General features: G+C 43.0%; 1 protein-coding gene across 1 annotated transcript in view; it reads right to left on the reverse strand.

The window, feature by feature from the left end:
* Positions 1-19,345, reverse strand: part of DNM3 (dynamin 3) — a 414,911-nt gene that overhangs the window by 300,233 nt on the left and 95,333 nt on the right. The window contains exon 16 of the mRNA XM_040360124.1: positions 16,310-16,423. Within this exon, the coding sequence (XP_040216058.1) occupies positions 16,310-16,423 (114 nt within the window). The remainder of the gene's footprint in view (positions 1-16,309; positions 16,424-19,345) is intronic.

Here is a 19,345-nt window from a genome sequence, read left to right on the forward strand (position 1 = left end):
CATTAATATAGATATATTAACACAGGTATACTGTATGCTTGCCTTATCCAATAATAATAAATATGTATTTGTATGTATTTATTTCAGCTTTTCCCATGTTCATATCCAAAGTAAATTTCTGATTTCAATAAATAGTAAATTGTAAGTACATTGAGCAAAAACTTTGTGGTGCTGTATGTTTAAGGACAAGACGACATATTCAATATTGGATTATCTGTAATTACATGTATTTTATGGAATAGAATAAAGCATAATGAACAGTTGCAAACTGTAATGATTGTAATTTTATGTCTTGAACCTTATATTCTTTTGTACAACCATGTTCACCTTGCATACAACAAAAATCCAAAGGAGATGCAGGCTCCTACTTATCAGCCTGTGCCGATGGAATCGAGGGATTGGCTGGAAGGAGTTGTCATGTGTCTGCCTGTCTACACTTGCTGTGCAGAACATCCTCTCACCTGTACAGCAGGCACAGACAGGCAGTCACATGACAACCCAGCCTGAGTGACTACCAGCCAATAGCAGCGCAGCTCTGGAAATCTATAGCAACCACATCTTGAGATACAGTACCACAGCATCAGCTACAACTACGGCATAGCAAGGATTGGTTTTAATCTGTCGACGGAAAAATAACATGTACTTGACCTTTTTCCTAGTTCTAATGCATTTCCTATATGGTCTCGTGAGATCTGAGCTGAATAGTTTAAACAGAGGCCAGCTCCACAATAAAAACAAATTTTCTGATGTTGTTGCACTGCTTTGTTAGATGTTACTGTATTGAATGTAATGTATTATACACTTTCTAAGCCGCATTTGAAAGTTATCTTCACCCATTGCTAAAAATCCAGAAAAGCAGAAATGGATACAATGGAAAGGGTTTTGTAACAAAAGCTATTTTTTTTTTAGTAGTGCTAGTCTTTAAAATCAACCATGTTGTTATATGCTAGTTAGTCTTAAGCTCGTACACACGACCGAGAAAGTCGACGGGCGAAACACATCGTTTTGCTCGTCGAGTTCCTTGTTAGGCTGTCGAGGATCTCGGCGAGCCAAATTTCCCCATTCCTGTCGAGGAAAAAGAAGACATGCTCTCTTTTTGGCTCGACGAGATCCTCTACAGTTTCCTCGTCGAAAAGTGTACACACGACCGGTTTCCTCGGCAAAAAAAAAAAAAAGTTTCTTGCTGGTTTTTGCGGAGAAACTCGGTCGTGTGTACGAGGCCTTAGTTTTATAGGATAAGTTCACCTTTGTGGAAAAAAAAGCATATGTTTTTGCAGGTAAAAAAAAATGTGCATTTTTTTTACTTTACAGCCTTTAGAGCATGGGTCTTCAAACTACGGCCCTCCAGTTGTTCAGGAACTACAATTCCCATCATGCCTAGTCATGTCTGTGAATGTCAGTGTGTTACAATGCCTCATGAGCTGTGTAGTTCTACAACAGCTGGAGGGCCGTAGTTTGAGGATCCCTGCGTTTAGAGCATTTGACCCGCCATTATGAGATGGTGGGTACAATGCCTGGATACTGCATAATCTCAGTAAGCTGTCTGCCCATACCTCAAATACAGGCAGGCAGTTACTGAATGGCAGGAAGATCAATGGACTACGAGGGCTCACCAGCGCCTCACAATTCATTGAGAATTACAAGCTGTAAGCTGCAATGGCTGACGGTACCTGTAGTCTACTTCATTCACAGGAAACTGCTCCGCCTACATGGCCACACTATTTTCAAGTGCTGGTGGAGGGAGGTTGCTGCATAAGAGCATGTTACATGTTAGACCCTAAATATGAGTGTAACATGTTCCGAAAGATGAACTTAGCCTTTAAGGTCTTTTACTTTCATTTGTCTATGCTTCTAGTGTGGCTAGACTTCTGAATAGACTTGCATTAGCAAACTTTCGATATTGCAAATACATTTAATATTTACATACATTAGACCTCATTCACACTGACATTGTCAAGCCTATGTTTATATGCGTTTAGACGACATTTCTAAATACATATAAATATATATAATGTTTTTTTTGATGATACCATTCACACTATGGGGTTATTTACTAAAACTACTAAAACTGGGGAGTACAGAATCTGGTGCAGCTCTGCATAGAAACCTATCAGCTTCCAGGTCTTATTGCCAAAGCTTAATTGAACAAGCTGAAGTTAGAAGCTGATTAGCTACCATGCACAGCAGCACCAGATTCCGATTGAACCAGTTTTAGTATATCTCTCCCTGTACGTTTATCTGTATTTAGTTGTGTTCAGTTTAGTTGCTTTTAAAATAGAATTAGGTGCGTACAGGATCCAATAAGAAACTCTAAATGCATGTAAATGCTGGTAAACGTGACTAAATATGTCTAAAGGGCCTAAACGTGGCTAAACCTGCTATAAAGTAGCAACATCTAAATGCAGGAAAAACTGGTCTGGAGGCATAAAAGCTGTTTATACTTCCCAGATAACTTCTATTGCATTTAGAAACACAGAAGGACTGGTGTGAATGACATCTTAGCTAAAAGGTGAGTCCACACATTTTATTTCCCTAAAGTACTAGTGGGAGGAAAATTCAATTTTATGGGCTCCATCTTCATAATGTCAGAACATGAGCTGCCAGGTCTATAGAACCACTGCAAGAGGTCACACTCCCCCACTGGACAATTAGCTTAGTTTACACTACGGAAAAGCAGTAGCATTGCGTCTTCTCCTGTTGCAGACGTTGGAGCCAGAGACTGATGTGTGTACTGCAGACCTGAGAATTGCACTGGGGAGATCATTCCAATGTAATCACCGAAAGGAGCAAGAGGGCAGCGGAAGAGTAAGTCTACCCAATCCACCCTTCAATCCGAGATAACTCAAGAATGACATTTTTGGCCTTGGTCAAGCCAACCTTTAATGCCAATTAAAACTGTTGTACCACTAATAGAATGAAATACTGCTAGGAGATTATCTTATACCTATACGTGATCTACAAAGCCAACCCAAGACCTAGCCATAAATTATCTATCTGTGCAAACTGTGCTTGTCGCTGTGAATGTCATGAACCATGGAAAAAACCTTGATGGTTTTAAAAATATTTATATAATAGAACAGTAGGAAATACACTATATAAATTAATGAAATTACATTCACAAAACCAAGATGAACTCATTTTATATATAAACATTTTTTATAACAAAGGTATAACTCCTGAATGAATGAGTGTGTGACTGTCTGAGTTGGAAAGTAATTGAAAGTGAGTGACTGTGTAAATAAATGCATTATAGAGAATAATAATAATAAAAAAAAAAAAGAATAAACATACAGTAGTAATCCTTACATTTGCAACATACAAAGCTGCAAGATAGCACTCCTAATGTGCAGCTTTCCAGCAAAAAGAGGGTTAATGTAAGAAAGAAAGCCGAAGCAAGCAGAGAGCCTCCTTAATTGGGCTCATTCCAGTGGTGAGGGTTATGAGCGACAGCTAAAGCATAACAGAGCCTTTATTTTCATGGCTCGTTGGGGGCCCTCTGTTTGCAGAAAGGGGTAACAAACGCTACACACCAGATGGTCTCGTTTTCAAATTCCAACTGGAAAACTCACGACATCATGTAAATGTATTCCAGATAAATGCAGACATTTTATTTTTTCATAAAAAAAAAAAAAATGCATAGAGAATGCTTGGGGATAAATCTGTGTGGCCTTTAGGAATTAAGAAGGAATTTTCTCTCACATCCAATTTGGCCAGGCACAGCTATGTAATTATGCTAGTGTTTAGTTTTAAAACATAGTTGAGCAAGCAGTGAGCTCTATGCTGCAAATACTGTAAATCCTGCTTAATACATTTTTAAAGAGGGGAAACCTTTTTACTTTCAGAATTTTTTTTTTTGCATATGCATTCCTACGTTATATTAGTTAAAACTTTAGGCACAACAAAGGCAAATTACATAAATAGTAAGACATACTGCATAAGTGCTCGTAACGCAGAGCAATATACAAATTTATAACTACAGTATAGTATTTCAAACGTACACAAAATAAGAGCCTTAAGCAAATCAGAACATATTTTGTTATTTGATCCTTATAATCAAGTTAACTGTTGTTAAGTCTGAGCAGAGGTGGTCTGTAAAATTAAGAATCAGCGCTACCCCAAACTGCACCAAGCCAGCCGTAAGCGTAACATCACGGAGGTCTTTCTGATATGTACTGGCTTACACAATTTCTGCTCCCTAGGCTTAAGAAGCTACACTATGCAATCTCCAGGGAATAGGAAAACAACTTAGAAAGGAAAAGGACAACTTCCTTTTTTATTTAAGTCAGGGAATGGGTCACATACACGACTGGAGCATAAGTAATCACACACGTGCTACAAAGGTCGTAGCATTGAGATGCAAAGAAAATATACTGCAGTTCTGTCTCTATCAGCTATATTTTTCAGTTAGCACGTAATCAGTGAGTTGGAAGTTTATTGGTAACTCAATTATCACATTAATGGGTAGTATTTCTCCAAAATGCTCCACAAAAGTTAACTAGATTGCACTGTTGGTGGGATTTGCTAAAACTGATGCAGCTCTGCATAGAAACCAATCAGCTTCCAGGTTTTATTGTTAAAGCTTAATTGAATAAGCTGAAAAGATAAGTTCACCTTTTAACCAAAAATAATAAATGCACATTTTTTTCCAGGTAAAAAAATAAACGATTATTATTTTTTGTTTCTGGAGCCTCTAAAGCATTGCTGATCGGTGGTGCCATGCAAGTCTCCTGCAGACTGTCAGGCCCCATACACACGTCCGAGGAACTCGACGGGCAAAACTCATCGTTTTGCTCGTCGAGGTCTGTATAAAGCCGCCGAGGATCTCGGGGAGCCAACTTTCCTTGAACAACGAGGAAATAGAGAACATGCTCTCTATTTGGCTCGACGAGGAACTCGTCGGCTTCCTCGGCCGAAAGTGTACACACGGCCGGGTTTCTCGGCAGAATTCAGCTCCGATCGAGTTTTTGGCTGAATTCTGCCGAGAAACTCGGTCGTGTGTATGGGCCTCAGTGTATCTGTGTGCCTGTACATCCCATATGGGCAAGTAGATACAACCTGACAGGAAGAGAGAATGAACTGCCACAGTGCTCCGCCATGGTGGTTCATTGGAAACCACAAGCTGACAGCCACATCGGCTTCCGGACCTTGTAGTTTTACATTCACAGAATACTGTGAACGAGTGATGGTGGAGCCTCACTCAGCCATGTTTTTTTTATTGTGACAGTTAGAAGCGGATTGGCTACCATGCACAGCTGCACCAGATTTTGCATCACTGTGGGGGTATTTTACTAAAGGCAAATCCCCTTTGCACTACAAGTGCAAACTACAAGTGCAAAGTGCACTTAAAATTGCACTGAAAGTGCACTTGGAAGTGCAGTCGCTGTAGATCCGAGGGGGACATGCAAGGAAAATAAAAAACAGCATTTTAGCTTGCACATGATTGGGTAATAAAATCAGCAGAGCTTCCCCTCATTTCAGATCTACCCCTCAGATTTACAGCGACTGCATTTCCAAGTGCACTTTCCGTGCAATTTCAAGTGCACTTTGCCTTTCGTAAATAACCCGCTGTGTGTTGTTAACTCAGAGATACGATATGTAGTTTCCACCTAGAAACCAATTTTACTGTAATTATGCAAGATGCCATACATTCAAGTGTCAGATTGGTATGAAAATTATACCCCATTCTCTGAAGTCATATTGGGGAATTTAAAGCCCCGTACACACAATCGAAATTTCCGATGGAAAAAGTCCATCAGAGTAATTTCAATGAATTCCATCAGAGTTTAGATAGAGAACATGTTCTCTTATACTCCGATGGAATTCCGTCGAAATTCCAATGTGAGTTTGGTCGGACAAAGGTCTGATCGTGTGTACAGGGCTTTACTGTGTTTTGTTAGCTGACTACAGAAAGACTTCACCCCAAAAATGCCAAAATAAAGAATGACAAAGAAAACCTCACCTACTTTTCTGTAAAACTTTCCCTTATGTACAGATAATAAATACTCATACACTAGTTGGGTAAGCGAATCATAGAAAACAGCTCAATGCCTAGTACCAAGGATGTAGCTTTAAAAACTTGCTTACCGCCCACTGTACATATATACTGCGTGATCTGACACTTCCAGGTCTGGGGCGTGTGCTGCCGGTGACAGGCTCCTGCTGTGATCACACACAGCGGGATCCCAGCAGCGGGTACCGTGGACTCGATGTCTGCCTGCACCTACCAATTAGACAGTACACAGGCAGAATGGCAATCTTACCATCAAAATTAAATCCTCTGTAGGTCACACAGAGATTCACCCAGCGATAGTTGCAATAGGGAAATAGGCCAGCCCATTCACTTAAATATGCTAGTTAAAGGGAGTGTCAAAATATTTTATACTAAAAGGAAATAGTACCTTTGTCCTATATGGATAAAAAAGCAATTGGATCTGAGGCTAAAAGTGGACTTTAAATGGTACCATAATACTTGGGATACACTAGAGCTGGGTGATTTTTTCCCCTAAAAAAATCCAAGATTTAATTTTTTTTATAAAAAACTTGATTTACGATTCGAATCAAGTTTTATTTTTTTGATGCACACGCATCGGTCCTGAGGAGTTTTTAGGTGAGGCGCAGCTTCGGCCTAGTCCGCGGCATCTGGCCTCGTGGCCTAGCCTAAAAACTCCTGCCCGCAGCTCCTCAGGACCGACGTGGTGTCAGCGACGGTCCTGGGGAAAAAAGATTGAATCGATTTTTTGCACAGCCCTAGGATACACACATATAGATAAAACAAGATACATTTTATTGTGTTTTACAACAACATATTAAAACATGCAATTTCAAAACTCTGTTGAATCAGAAAAAAGGGGTACAACTGAGAGTAGTAGTAATACCAGTTCACCTGTAGCAATCATATCAGCATGCTCGACATGTTTTGTGGACAATACTCCACTTCCTCAGGAGATTTATTTGCATGCACATGATGTTTATAGGACAGAGGTCATATATATGTCCTGATAAACATCATATACATGCAAATAAAGCTCCTGAAGAAGCGGAGTATTGTCCGCCAAACATGTCGAGGAGGCAAATATGCTAGCTACAGGGTGAACTGGTATTACTACTATCTCTCAGGCCTCGTACACACGACCGAGTTTCTCGGCAAAAACCAGCAAGAAACTTGCTAGGGAGATATTTTTTGCGAGAAAGAAAACCGGTCGTGTGTTACATTTTCGTTGAGGAAACTGTCGAGAACTCGACGAGCCAAAAGAGAGCAAGTTCTCTATTTCCTCGACGGGACTGGAGAAAGAACTTGCCTTGTCGAGTTCCTCGCACGCCTAACAAGGAACTCGACGAGGAAAACGATGTGTTTCACCGTCGAGTTCCTCGGTCGTGTGTACGAGGCTTCAGATGTACCCCTTTTTTTCTGATTCGACAGAGTTTTAAATTGTGTGTTTTTAAATATGTTGTTGTAAAATGAATAACATTTATCTTGTTTTATCTATATGTGTGTATCCCAAGTATTATGGTACCCATTAAAGTCCACTTACCTTTTATATACACTTGCATATGCTACCATATTTCACCACCATAGTGTGTTTGCCGCACATCAAATTGCATGGCAAGCTTGCGTCTTCTACCGTGCTTGGGGTGCTATTAAAAAAAAAAATAATGTCACCCACAAGAGCGATGCGTGTTTGCAGCCCAGTTTGCTTTGTCGCACATATCAGAGACGCCAAGAGTTAATGGAACCTAAGGGAGTAGTGACAGCTTATGTGGCCTCTTCTAATGCTACTTCCTGCAGAAACAAAGGCTAACCCCTCACTTTGCTCTCCTAGCCATTGCTAGAAAGGTAAGGGTATTGACTGGATCCTGGCAGCTGATATGGGGCACCTGTCCAGTCTGTAAGCAGTGATAGCGTGCATGTTGGTGTTTTTTTTTTTTTTTTTTGCAGAGAGGGGTATTTGAAACTAGCACTTCTCCTATTCCTAGTACATTGTTTTTGGTCTGGCAGTGAGTGCAGGACTATCTCTATTCACTTTTATAGTAAATTAAGTTTATTATAAACCACAGAGAGCAGGTCAGCTCAATGTGCCATTTTTTGCAGTCCAAAACCACATTTTGTGTACCATGCATATGAGCCCTCAAGTTTGTACTCACACTTGTCAGTAACGGCTGTATTACTGCAGTTTTTTTAACACTGTAAGCTAGGTTAAGATGTGTGTTTAAACTCACTGCTCCTCTGAAGACGATCCGTGTTTCGGATCACCTTCAGAGGCACTTGACAGGTGGTGAGGATGCGACATTCAGCCTTCTCACCACCTATTTTAGGCTCATTTTGAAGTTTGCAGCACTTCCCCATTTGCTTGAACAGGTTGTGTTCTGCAGGCTTGCTGCCCACCAATGGCAATATGTTGGATAGGTTAGGGGAACCATAACGACTACTACATGTGAACACCACCAACCACTGCCATTGCAGCTCAAGGGGGAGAGTTGGGGGCGCTAAAAACGCATCTCAACCAGGGTTTTTTTTTTGCATTTTTGGCTGCTCCAACTGCATAGACAGTCCAAAATCAAGGTAATTCTATGGGAATAGTCCACATTATTGAAGTGCAGTCAAAAAATAGTAGAGCATGCTACATTTTTCTGCACTGCAAACATGCAAAAACGCATGCAAACGCATTACATAGAACCCAGGGAAAGAAAAAAGAAGGAAGTGACCTTACAGGACAAATGCAGATAGAAAAACATGTGCCAACTGGATGTAGATGCACAAATAAATACACATCAAATGCATGCATACATGCAAGGTAAAAATGTGCAGTAGATGTGCAATTTCTAGTGTGAGTGGGTTCTTACTCATTTCAAATGTCTGCAAAAGAAGAAGCCTGCATTGCCTTTCCTATCCAGTCAGATGTACCTTTATTATCCAAATGCAGTACTGCGAAAAAGAAAGGAAGAATCTGGGTGGCTGCTATGAACACCGTACAGTACACAGTTTATGTTAGTGACCTTTTTCATAAATGACTTGTACTCTTACATTCTTATTTTCAGCACACGGGATCCATGCTTGCAAGCACTGAAAGCCGGGTCTACCCAACTATGACTAGTCCTATGTAATGCAGTTCTTGGAAACGGTGCTTTTATAATGTCAACATTATTCATTGCACAATACACTGTCTCTGGAAAAGCTGCAGGAATACTCAAATGATGCTTACAACCTCTAATTGTGCGGAACTCTGTTAAACTAAAATAGGAGCAGTAGGAGCAGTGTGAGGGAGGAGAGGTTATTTTTAAATTCAGTTTACTATATTTTACACAGTTCTACAAATTATGGAAAGATGTCTAATCAGAATAAAACAGCGGAATGCACTCTCTGGGATAATAGATTCCACACCTGTGGTATGTATTTAGAGAAGAGGTTTACATAGAGCACAAACTATCTTCTTTTGAAACTGTCTCTTTGGCCTTCTACCAATAACTAGCCGGAAATTCAGCTGTCATCATCATTATTAATGCTTCATCTACTGTTTTTAAAGAGGAAAACAGTTTATGGAAAACACACCATTCAAAATGTTGAAATAGTTTTGTTTATATATATATATATAGATAGATAGATAGATAGATAGATAGATAGATAGATAGATAGATAGATAGATAGATAGATAGAAAGATAGATATACCCTGCTCAAAAAAATTAAAGGAACACTTTGAAAACACAAAAACATATCAGATCTCAATGGGGAAAAATATCTTGCTGGATATCTGGACCAGGGCATCTATGAGCTCCTGAATAGATGAGGTGCAACCTGGCGGGTTGGGTGGACTCAGGGCCTTTTGAAGGAATTTGGGGGCCCCAAGCAAATTGGACATGGAGGCCCCCCAACCCTCCCCGCACACAAAGCCTGTCAGATTTACATGCAACAGTGATGGTGGGGTTCAGACAGAGGCAGCGGTGGTGGTGTGTGTGTGGGGGGGGGGGGGTTAGACACACAGTTTAGACACAGGCAGGGTGGTATGGGGGTTTAGACACAGGCAGGGGTGGTAGGGGGTTATACAGAGGCAGGGGTGGTAGGGGGTTTAGACTCAGGCAGGGGTGGTATGGGGGTTAGACAAAGGCAGGGGCGGTAGGGAGGGGGTAAGACACAGCCAAGGGTGGTAGGGGTGTTAGACAGAGGCAGGTGTGCTAGGGGGGTTAGACAGAGGCAGGGTGGAAGGAGGGGGTTAGACACAGGCAGGGGTGGTAGGAGGGGGGTTAGACACAAGCAGGGGTGGTGGGGGGGAGTTTAGACACAGGCAGGGGTGGTATGGGGGTTTAGACACAGGCATGGGTGGTAGGGGGGTTAGACACAGCCAGGGGTGGTAGGTAGGTTTAGACTAGACTCAGGCAGGGGTGGTAGGGAGGGGGTTAGACACAGCCAGGGGTGGTAGGTAGGTTTAGACTAGACTCAGGCACGGGTGGTAGGGAGGGGGTTAGACACAGCCAGGGGTGGTAGGTAGGTTTAGACACAGGCAGGGGTGGTAGAGAGGGGGAATGGGAGTTAGACACAGGCAGGGGGGGTTAGACACAGGCAGGGGTTGTAGGGAGGGGGTTTGGGGGTTAGACACAGGCAGGGGCAGTAGGGAGGGGGTAAGACACAGGCAGGGGTGGTAGGGGGTTAGACACAGCCAGGGGTGGTAGGTAGGTTTAGACACAGGCAGGGGTGGTAGAGAGGGGGAATGGGAGTTAGACACAGGCAGGGGGGTTAGACACAGGCAGGGGTGGTAGGGAGGGGGTTTGGGGGTTAGACACAGGCAGGGGCAGTAGGGAGGGGGTAAGACACAGGCAGGGGTGGTAGGGGGTTAGACACAGCCAGGGGTTGTAGGTAGGTTTAGACTAGACTCAGGCAGGGGTGGTAGGGAGGGGGTTAGACACAGCCAGGGGTGGTAGGTAGGTTTAGACTCAGGCAGGGGTGGTATGGGGGTTAGACAAAGGCAGGGGTGGTAGGGAGGGGGTTAGACACAGCCAGGGGTGGTAGGTAGGTTTAGACACAGGCAGGGTGGTAGGGAGGGGGTATGGGAGTTGGACACAGGCAGGGATGGTATGGGACTTAGACAGAGGCAGGTGGAGATGGGATTAGGGCGCTGGCACTTACTTTCTCTCAGTGTCAGCAGTGATCCCTCTTTCATCATGGGGTCTCCACTCAGCAGAAAGCTCCTCCCCCTTCACACTGTTGGCCGTCAGCCTGAAAACTGACTTTCACTTGTCAGCAGCAAAGGGGGGAGTCGCGGAGAGGATGGGAGGGGGCGGCCAGCTGTGATCTGCTATTACAGGTAATAGCAGCGGCGCCAGGGCATCCACACAGTGAGGAGAGGGGGCGGAGCGGGGCGGGCGTGTGGAGCGGAGCGATCATGCGGGACCAGTGTTTTCTAGGCATCAATGTGCCGCCCTTCAGAACCTGCCGCCTGGGACCAATGGTCCTATTGGGTCCCGTCCCATGGACAGACTGCAGCACTTATAGCAAGCGGCTGCTGGGGGCCCCTGTCCAGTTCGGGCCCCCCAGCAGTTGCTTGCATTGCCTGTCCTGTTCCGACGGGCCTGGGTGGACTGACACATAATGTCCCAGAGGGGTTCATCCTCCAGGAACTGGCTGCATGCTCTTGCCACATGAGGCCGGGTATTGTTGTGTGCCAGGAGGAAGCCAGGACCCACTGTGCCAGCATAGGGTCTGACACTGGTCCATAGATTTCATCCTGATACCTAATTGCAGTCAGGGTGCCATTGTCTAGCCCATGGGTCTTCAAACTATGGCCCTCCAGTTGTTCAGGAACTACAATTCCCATCATGCCTAGTCATGTCTGTGAATGTCAGAGTTTTACAATGCCTCATGGGATGTGTAGTTCTGCAACAGCTGGAGGGCCGTAGTTTGAGGATCCCTGGTCTAGCCTGTAGAGGTCTGTGCATTCCTCCATGGATATGCCTCCCAGATCATCACTGACCCACCACCAAACCGGTCATGCTGAACGATGTTACAGGCAGCATAATGTTCTCTGCTGCTTCTCCAGACCCTGTCACGTGTGTCACTTGTGCTCAAAGTGAACCTGCTCTCATCTGTGAAAAGTACAGGGTGCCAGTGTGGGATCTGCCAATTCTGGTGTTCAATGGCAAATGCCACTCAAGCTCCACGGTACAGGGCAGTGAGCACAGGGCCCACTAGAGGACGTTGAGCCCTCAGGCCACCCTCTTAAAATCTGTTTCTAATTGTTTGGGAAGAGAAATTCATACCAGTGTCCTGCTGGAGGTAATTTTGCAGTGCTCATCCCGTTCCTCCTTGCACAAAGAAGCAGATACAAGTCCTGCTGATGGGTTAAGGACCTTCTAGGGCCCTGTCCAGCTCTCTTAGAGTAACTGCCTGTCTCCTGGAATATCCTACATACTCATGAGACTGTGCTGGAGACACAGTAAGCCTTCTGGCAATAACACATATTGATGTGCCATCCTGGAGGAGTTGGACTGCTGGTGCAACCTCTATACGATCCAGGTATCGCCTCATGCTACCAGTAGTGACACTGACCCTAGCCAAATGCAAAACTAGTGAAAAACAGTCAGAAAAGATGAGTAGGGAAAGAAATGTCAGTGGCCTCCACCTGTAAAACCATTCCTGTTTTGGAGGTTGCCCATCTAGTGTACCCGTTGATCATTTCATTAACACTAAAGCCTCGTACACACGACCGAGGAACTCGATGGGCGAAACACATCGTTTTCCTCGTCAAGTTCTTTGTTAGGCTGTCGAGGAACTCGACAAGGCAAGTTTCTCCATTCCCGTCGAGGAAAAATAAGACATGCTCTCTTTTTGGCTCGACGGGATCCTCTACAGTTTCCTCGTCGAAAAATGTACACACGATCGGTTTCCTCTGCAAAAAAAAAATCCCACCAAGTTTCTTGCTGGTTTTTGCCGAGAAACTTGGTCGTGTGTACGAGGCTTCAGCAGCTGAAAGTGATTAACAACCCCCTGTGCTACTTAACTGACCAGATCAATATCCCAGGAGTTTAATTGACTTGATGCTATACTCTGATTACTTCCCACCTTTCTGAGATGGGAATGAGGGACACCTATTAACAAAAGTATGCAGGCATAGGACACGCTCCCTGTCACATCCCCTAAATGGAGAATTCACCCCCTAAAAAATTGTTAAACCCACAAGTGTTTTTTTTTTTACCACTACTATTCCTTCATAGTTGCTTTTGACATTTACAAATGCAGCAATTTAGAAATTAGTTGAAGGTTTAGCACTGTAAAACACTTTTTGAAATATAAAAAGTGCACTTTATATACAACTATATAGATCAGACCAAAATGAGAGACACATGAGGAAGAAAGGAGGGACAGAAGTTCTTATGCCGCGTACACACGATCATTTTTCGGCATTAAAAAAAACAATGTTTTTTGGCATGTAGAAAAAACGAAGTTTTTCCAACTTCATCATTAAAACGACGTTGCCCACACACCATCGTTTTTTAAAAATGCTCTAGCAAAGCACGGTGACGTACACCACGTACGACAACACTATAAAGGGGAAGTTCCATGCGGATGACGCCACCCTTTGGGTGGCTTTAGCTGATTCTGTGTTAGTAAAAGACGATTCGCGCTTTACAGCGTGATGAATGTGCTTACTCCATTATGAACGGTAGTTTTACCAGAACGAGCGCTCCCGTCTCATAACTTGCTTCTGAGCATGCGCGGGTTTTTAACGTAATTTTAGCCCACACACGATCATTTTTTACAACCCGAAAAACAACATTGTTTAAATTGCCGTTAAAAAATGCAGCATGCTCGAAAAAAAAAATTTTCGTTTTTCAGAAGCCGAAAAATGATGTGAAGCCCACACACGATCATTTTAAATGAAATTTTTTTAAAACAATGTTTTTTTCAGGCCGAAAAATTATCGTGTGTACGCGGCATAAGTTCCAAATCAGGGACAGTAGGAAGCCATGCTACTCTAGCTTGAAGTTTGGCATTATACTATGCGATTTGCTTAACCACTTAAGGACCGCCTCTTGCACATTTACGTCGGCAGAATGGCACGGCTGGGCACAAGCACGTACAGGTACGTCCTCTTTAAGTGCCCAGCCGTGGGTCACGAGCGTAAACACAGCTTCCCCGTTATTCACTGTGGCGCCGTGATTGATCGTGTGTTCCCTTTTTATAGGGAAACACAATCGATGACGTCACACCTACAGCCACACCCCCCTACAGTAGGAAACAGACATGAGGTCACACATAACCCCTTCAGCACCCCCTTGTGGTTAACTCCCAAACTGCAATTGTCATTTTCACAGTAAACAATGCATTTTAAATGCATTTTTTGCTGTGAAAATGACAATGGTCCCAAAAAAAATGTGTCAAAATTGTCCAAAGTGTCCGCCATAATGTCGCAGTCACGAAAAAAATCGCTGATTGCTGCCATTAGTAGTAAAAAAAAAAATATTAATAAAAATGCAATAAAACTATCCCCTATTTTGTAAATGCTATAAATTTTGCGCAAACCAACCGATAAACGCTTATTGCAATTTTTTTTTCAAAAATAGGTAGAAGAATACGTATCAGCCTAAACTGAGGAAAAAAATAAAATTTTAAATATTTTTGGGGGATATTTATTATAGCAACAAGTTTAAAATATTGCATTTTTTCAAAATTGTTGCTATATTTTTGTTTATAGCGCAAAAAATAAAAACCAAAGAGGTGATCAAATACCACCAAAATAAAGCTCTATTTGTGGGAAAAAAGGACGCCAATTTTGTTTGGGAGCCACGTCTTATGACTGCGCAATTGTCAGTTAAAACGACGCAGTGCCGAATCGCAAAAAACTGTCCGGGTCCTTTAGCTGCCTAAAGGTCCGGGTCTTAAGTGGTTAACAAATACAACTTGTTAAGTCCATGTAAAATGGACAAATTTGAGGTTTATATTAACTGAAAATTCTCTCAAAGGATACAGCACGATGTCTGTGATTTTAATCCTATATAATAATGTTATTACATTTAAGTGGTGTCAGAAGGTGTTGCACTAGGCCTGGACACTCTCTACTTTTTCTTATTTTAGTATTGAAGATTTCCCTGGTCTGTTAAGAGCTGCAAGGCTAGGAAAGATCTATGGACATCAGAAGAATTGGATACAAATGTAATTCTCTCATACATTCCTCCAATAACTTGATAGCTGACAGTGTGTCTATTTTTGTTACTGATTATAATCAGATTATTGTCAAGTTTATGCTATCTTCATTGTGATTTTTTTAATGACCAAAAAACTCAAATGATGCAATCATGGCCACAAATAATGAAAAAAGTGGGCACAATATGGGGCCACTTTCTTGAGACTGTGGCCTCCCCATCCCAGGTTAATAGTATAGGGCCAGATTTACGTAGATGAGCGGCGGCGTAACGTATCGTAGATACGTTACACCGCCGCAATTTTTCAGCGCAAGTGCCTGATTCACCAAGCACCTGCGATGAAAACTACGCGGGCGGCCTCCGGCGCAAGGCGGGCCAATTCAAATGGGCGTGTGCCATTTAAATTAGGTGCGCTCCCGCGCCGGACCTACTGCGCATGCTCCGTTTCCTAACTCCCGCCGTGCTTTGCGCGCCGTGACGTCTTTTTTCCGAACGGCGACGCGCGTAGCGTACTTCCGTATTCCCGGACGTGTTTTACGCAAGCAACGTTAAATTTTAAATTTCGACGCGGGAACGACGGCCATACTTAGACAGCAATACGATTGTTGACTAAAGTTAGGGCAGGTCAAACGACGACTAACTTTGCGACGGGAAACTAGACTAGCAGCGACGTAGCGAACGCGAAAATCCGTCGGGGATCCGCCGTAACTGCTAATTTGCATACCCGACGCTGGTTTACGACGCAAACTCCACCCAGCGGCGGCCGCGGTATTGCATCCTAAGATCCGACAGTGTAAAACAATTACACCTGTCGGATCTTATGGATATCTATGCGTAACTGATTCTATGAATCAGTCGCATAGATAGAAACAGAGATACGACGGTGTATCAGGAGAAACGCCGTCGTATCTCTTTGGTGAATCTGGCCCAGTGTTCTCTGACAGTGGGTAAGACACCCCACCATCAGGATACAAAAGCACAGCGGGAGTGATTTCCCATCCACATGCAATGTGTGGATGGTGGATCAAGGCATTTTTTTTCCATTGAACCCACTGGTTGAACTAAGAAAAAAAAAAAAGATTTTTGTATGGCCAGCTTAACAATTGATAGTAGAAATGAATCATCAAAAACCACATTTTATATATTTTTTAAAAGTTCTTCTCGATGTATCTCATTTACCTCATCGTCTTTATACCAGGAGAGGCTTTCTGCAGTTAGAATAAACCAGTAGTCTTTGGATCCTCCTTTCATAAGACTGATATTGCTAATAGTCAACCAACCCTTCCGAATAACCTGCGCAGAAAAAGTACATGAGCATGTCAAATTTTCAGTTTGCATGTCTAAGTATAAATCTTACATACCTGAGTAACTTTAAAGGGGTTGTAAAGGTAAAAAAATTTCCCCTAAATAGCTTCCATTACCTTAGTGCAGTCCTCCTTCACTTAACTCATCCTTCGATTTTACTTTTAAATGTCCTTATTTCTTCTGAGAAACCCTCACTTCCTGTTCTTCTGTCTGTAACTCCACACAGTAATGCAAGGCTTTCTCCCTGGTGTGGAGTGTAGTGCCCGCCCCCTCCCTTGGACTACAGGAGAGTCAGGACGCCCACTAACACACAGCTCCTTTCTATATCTGCAACATAGAGAGCATCCTGACTCTCCTGTAGTCCAAGGGAGGGGGCGAGCACAACACTCCACACCAGGTAGAAAGCCTTGCATTACTGTGTGGAGTTACAGACAGAAGAACAGGAAGTGAGGATTTCTCAGAAGAAATGAGGACATTTAAAAGCAAAATGGAAGGATGAGGTAAGTGAAGGAGGACTGCACTAAGATAAAGGAAGCTATTTAGGAAAAAAAAATTGTACCTTTACAACCCCTCAAGAAGGTACAAATAAGCACACACGGTTGCCTGCACATAGGCCATAACATTAGTATGCTCAAATATTGCATACTACACCTACAAAAATATTTCTTATTCTGTAATTGAATCTATACAACAGGGAGAATGTTGTCATTTGTTTAAAGTCTGCAGTTTCCCGTGTCTCAACTTTACCTCTAGCCTGCTTAATGGACTATGTGTAAAAACAAAAAATAGAGAGCAACAAAAAAAGTGTCCAATATATATTGTAGTAGCGCTTTTGTTCGTGTTGAAATTAAAAAAAATTCTTTATGTCATAATCTTCATAAAGGAAGTAAATAGAAAGTCAGATGAGAGAGACGTGCTCAGAGAGATGTAGATCATTAGTGACAGCGATGTAAAAGTCTTCTTTACACTCCACCCTTCACCCATATATCACCTCGTGAACACAGGAAACCCCTCTCGGGGATGCACTTACCACAAGGATAAGTATAAATTGCCTTGAAATCCAAGCAAACTTCCTTCTCCCTTTTGAACCTCCTTAGACCGTCATACAGGGCACATAAATAGATGGGATCCAATGGGCTCATGTAAACAACAACAGAATGCAGACCATAGCGTAATATTGTCTTAAATTTTATTGTTCCACAAGTGCCCCCCTCTCAATATATACGTTTTCCAACAGATGTAATACCGTTCGGGTCAGCCGTCTGTATGGATACAGGACTTCCGGGTACCGCTCTGTGAAACGCAAACATCACTTCCTGGTTCAGCATGGAGACCACGACCCTGACGCGTTTCGTCACTTCCGGACTTCGTCTGAGGGCCCTCAACACGAACAAAAGCGATACTTCAATATATATTGGACACTTTTTTGTTGCTCTCTACTTATTGTTTTTACACATAGCTTTTTTTAACTTCAGTGGCTGCTAATTATTTGTGATCTATGGTATTTCCCTTTATCACATTGATTTAATCATTTGTATCTGGTTCCTCACACATATCTTAATCCCCTGAGCTGTGCTAAGAGAAGAGGGCAAGCCTAGCATTTTTTACACTGCTTAAAGGACTGCTAATAAAACAGATCATACTAGGGAGACAGAATGACCCTGTGCTTTCTGCATCCTGTAAGCCTCCAAAACAAAACAAAAAAGATAACAGAACTGTATAAAGCAGTACAGCCTTACTGGCTTACAGTATTCTCAGTCTGATTTCTTGTGAAGAGGATTATGGAAACTATAAGGATAATCTGATGCCCATCCAACACAAACTCAGATGCCTTTTATTTAAAAAATAAATTAGTAATGGCTTTTAGTATGCTTACAACCCCTGTAATTCTGGACAGCCAGCTGCAACAGTTTTCTAAACATCTGCATCAAACTTTGCATAGAGCGCGTACACGCGATCGGAATTTCCGTTGGGATAAACTCAGACGGATTTTTCTGAGGGAATTCCGTTCAAGCTGTCTTGCATACACACTGTCACACCAAATCCTGACTGTCCAAAACGCAGTGATGTACAACACTACGACGAGCTGAGAAAAATTAAGTTCAATGCTTCCGAGCATGCGTCGACTTGATTCTGAGCATGTGTGTTTCTTTCTCAGCAGAGTTCCATACAGAAGAACGGAATTTCCGATAGAAATTTTTTTGTTCTCTTTCTAAGTCCGTCGGAATTTCCGATGGAAAAACTCAGATGGGGCACACACAGTCGGAATATCCGATGAAAAAATTCCATCGGACTTTTTCCATTGGAAATTCCGATCGTGTGTACAAGGCATAAGAAGTGGAAATGGTCAGGGGTGAGTTTTGTCATAGCACAATGCTTCTTTTAAAGTAGAACTTTAGTCAGAAAATTAGGTCCTGCTAGATCACTTCAGGCTGGTCCCATTTGAGGTATAGCTATGTAAAACATTAAAGTGGAGTTCCAGGCTTTTTATGTTTATTAAAAGTCAGCAGCTACAAAAAGTGTAGCTGCTGACTTTTATTAAAGAGACACCCACCTGTTCCACGGTCCAGTGATGCAATTGCCCGGAGCGTCGCTCCTCTCCCCCTCCTCTCCACCGGCGCCTCCATTGCCACTCTGGGCACCCGGCCGTGACAGCTTTCGGCTTCACAGTCGGCACGCACTGCCCATGCGCGAGTTGCGCTGTGCCATTGGAGTGGACAGGCGATCTTCTGGGACCTGTCACGTGTCCCAGGAGATCGCCTAGAGGGCGGGGCCGTCTAGGTGGAGAGGAGGAGTCGCCTAGGCGGCCCGTAGGCAGAAGGAGAGAGTGGGACAGGAAGTCCCACTCCTAACAAAGCCCCCACTCACCCCCCAAAAAAATTACATGCCAAATGTGGCATATAAGGGGGC

Source organism: Rana temporaria, chromosome 7 (assembly GCF_905171775.1).
Source record: "Rana temporaria chromosome 7, aRanTem1.1, whole genome shotgun sequence".
Taxonomy (NCBI): domain Eukaryota; kingdom Metazoa; phylum Chordata; class Amphibia; order Anura; family Ranidae; genus Rana; species Rana temporaria.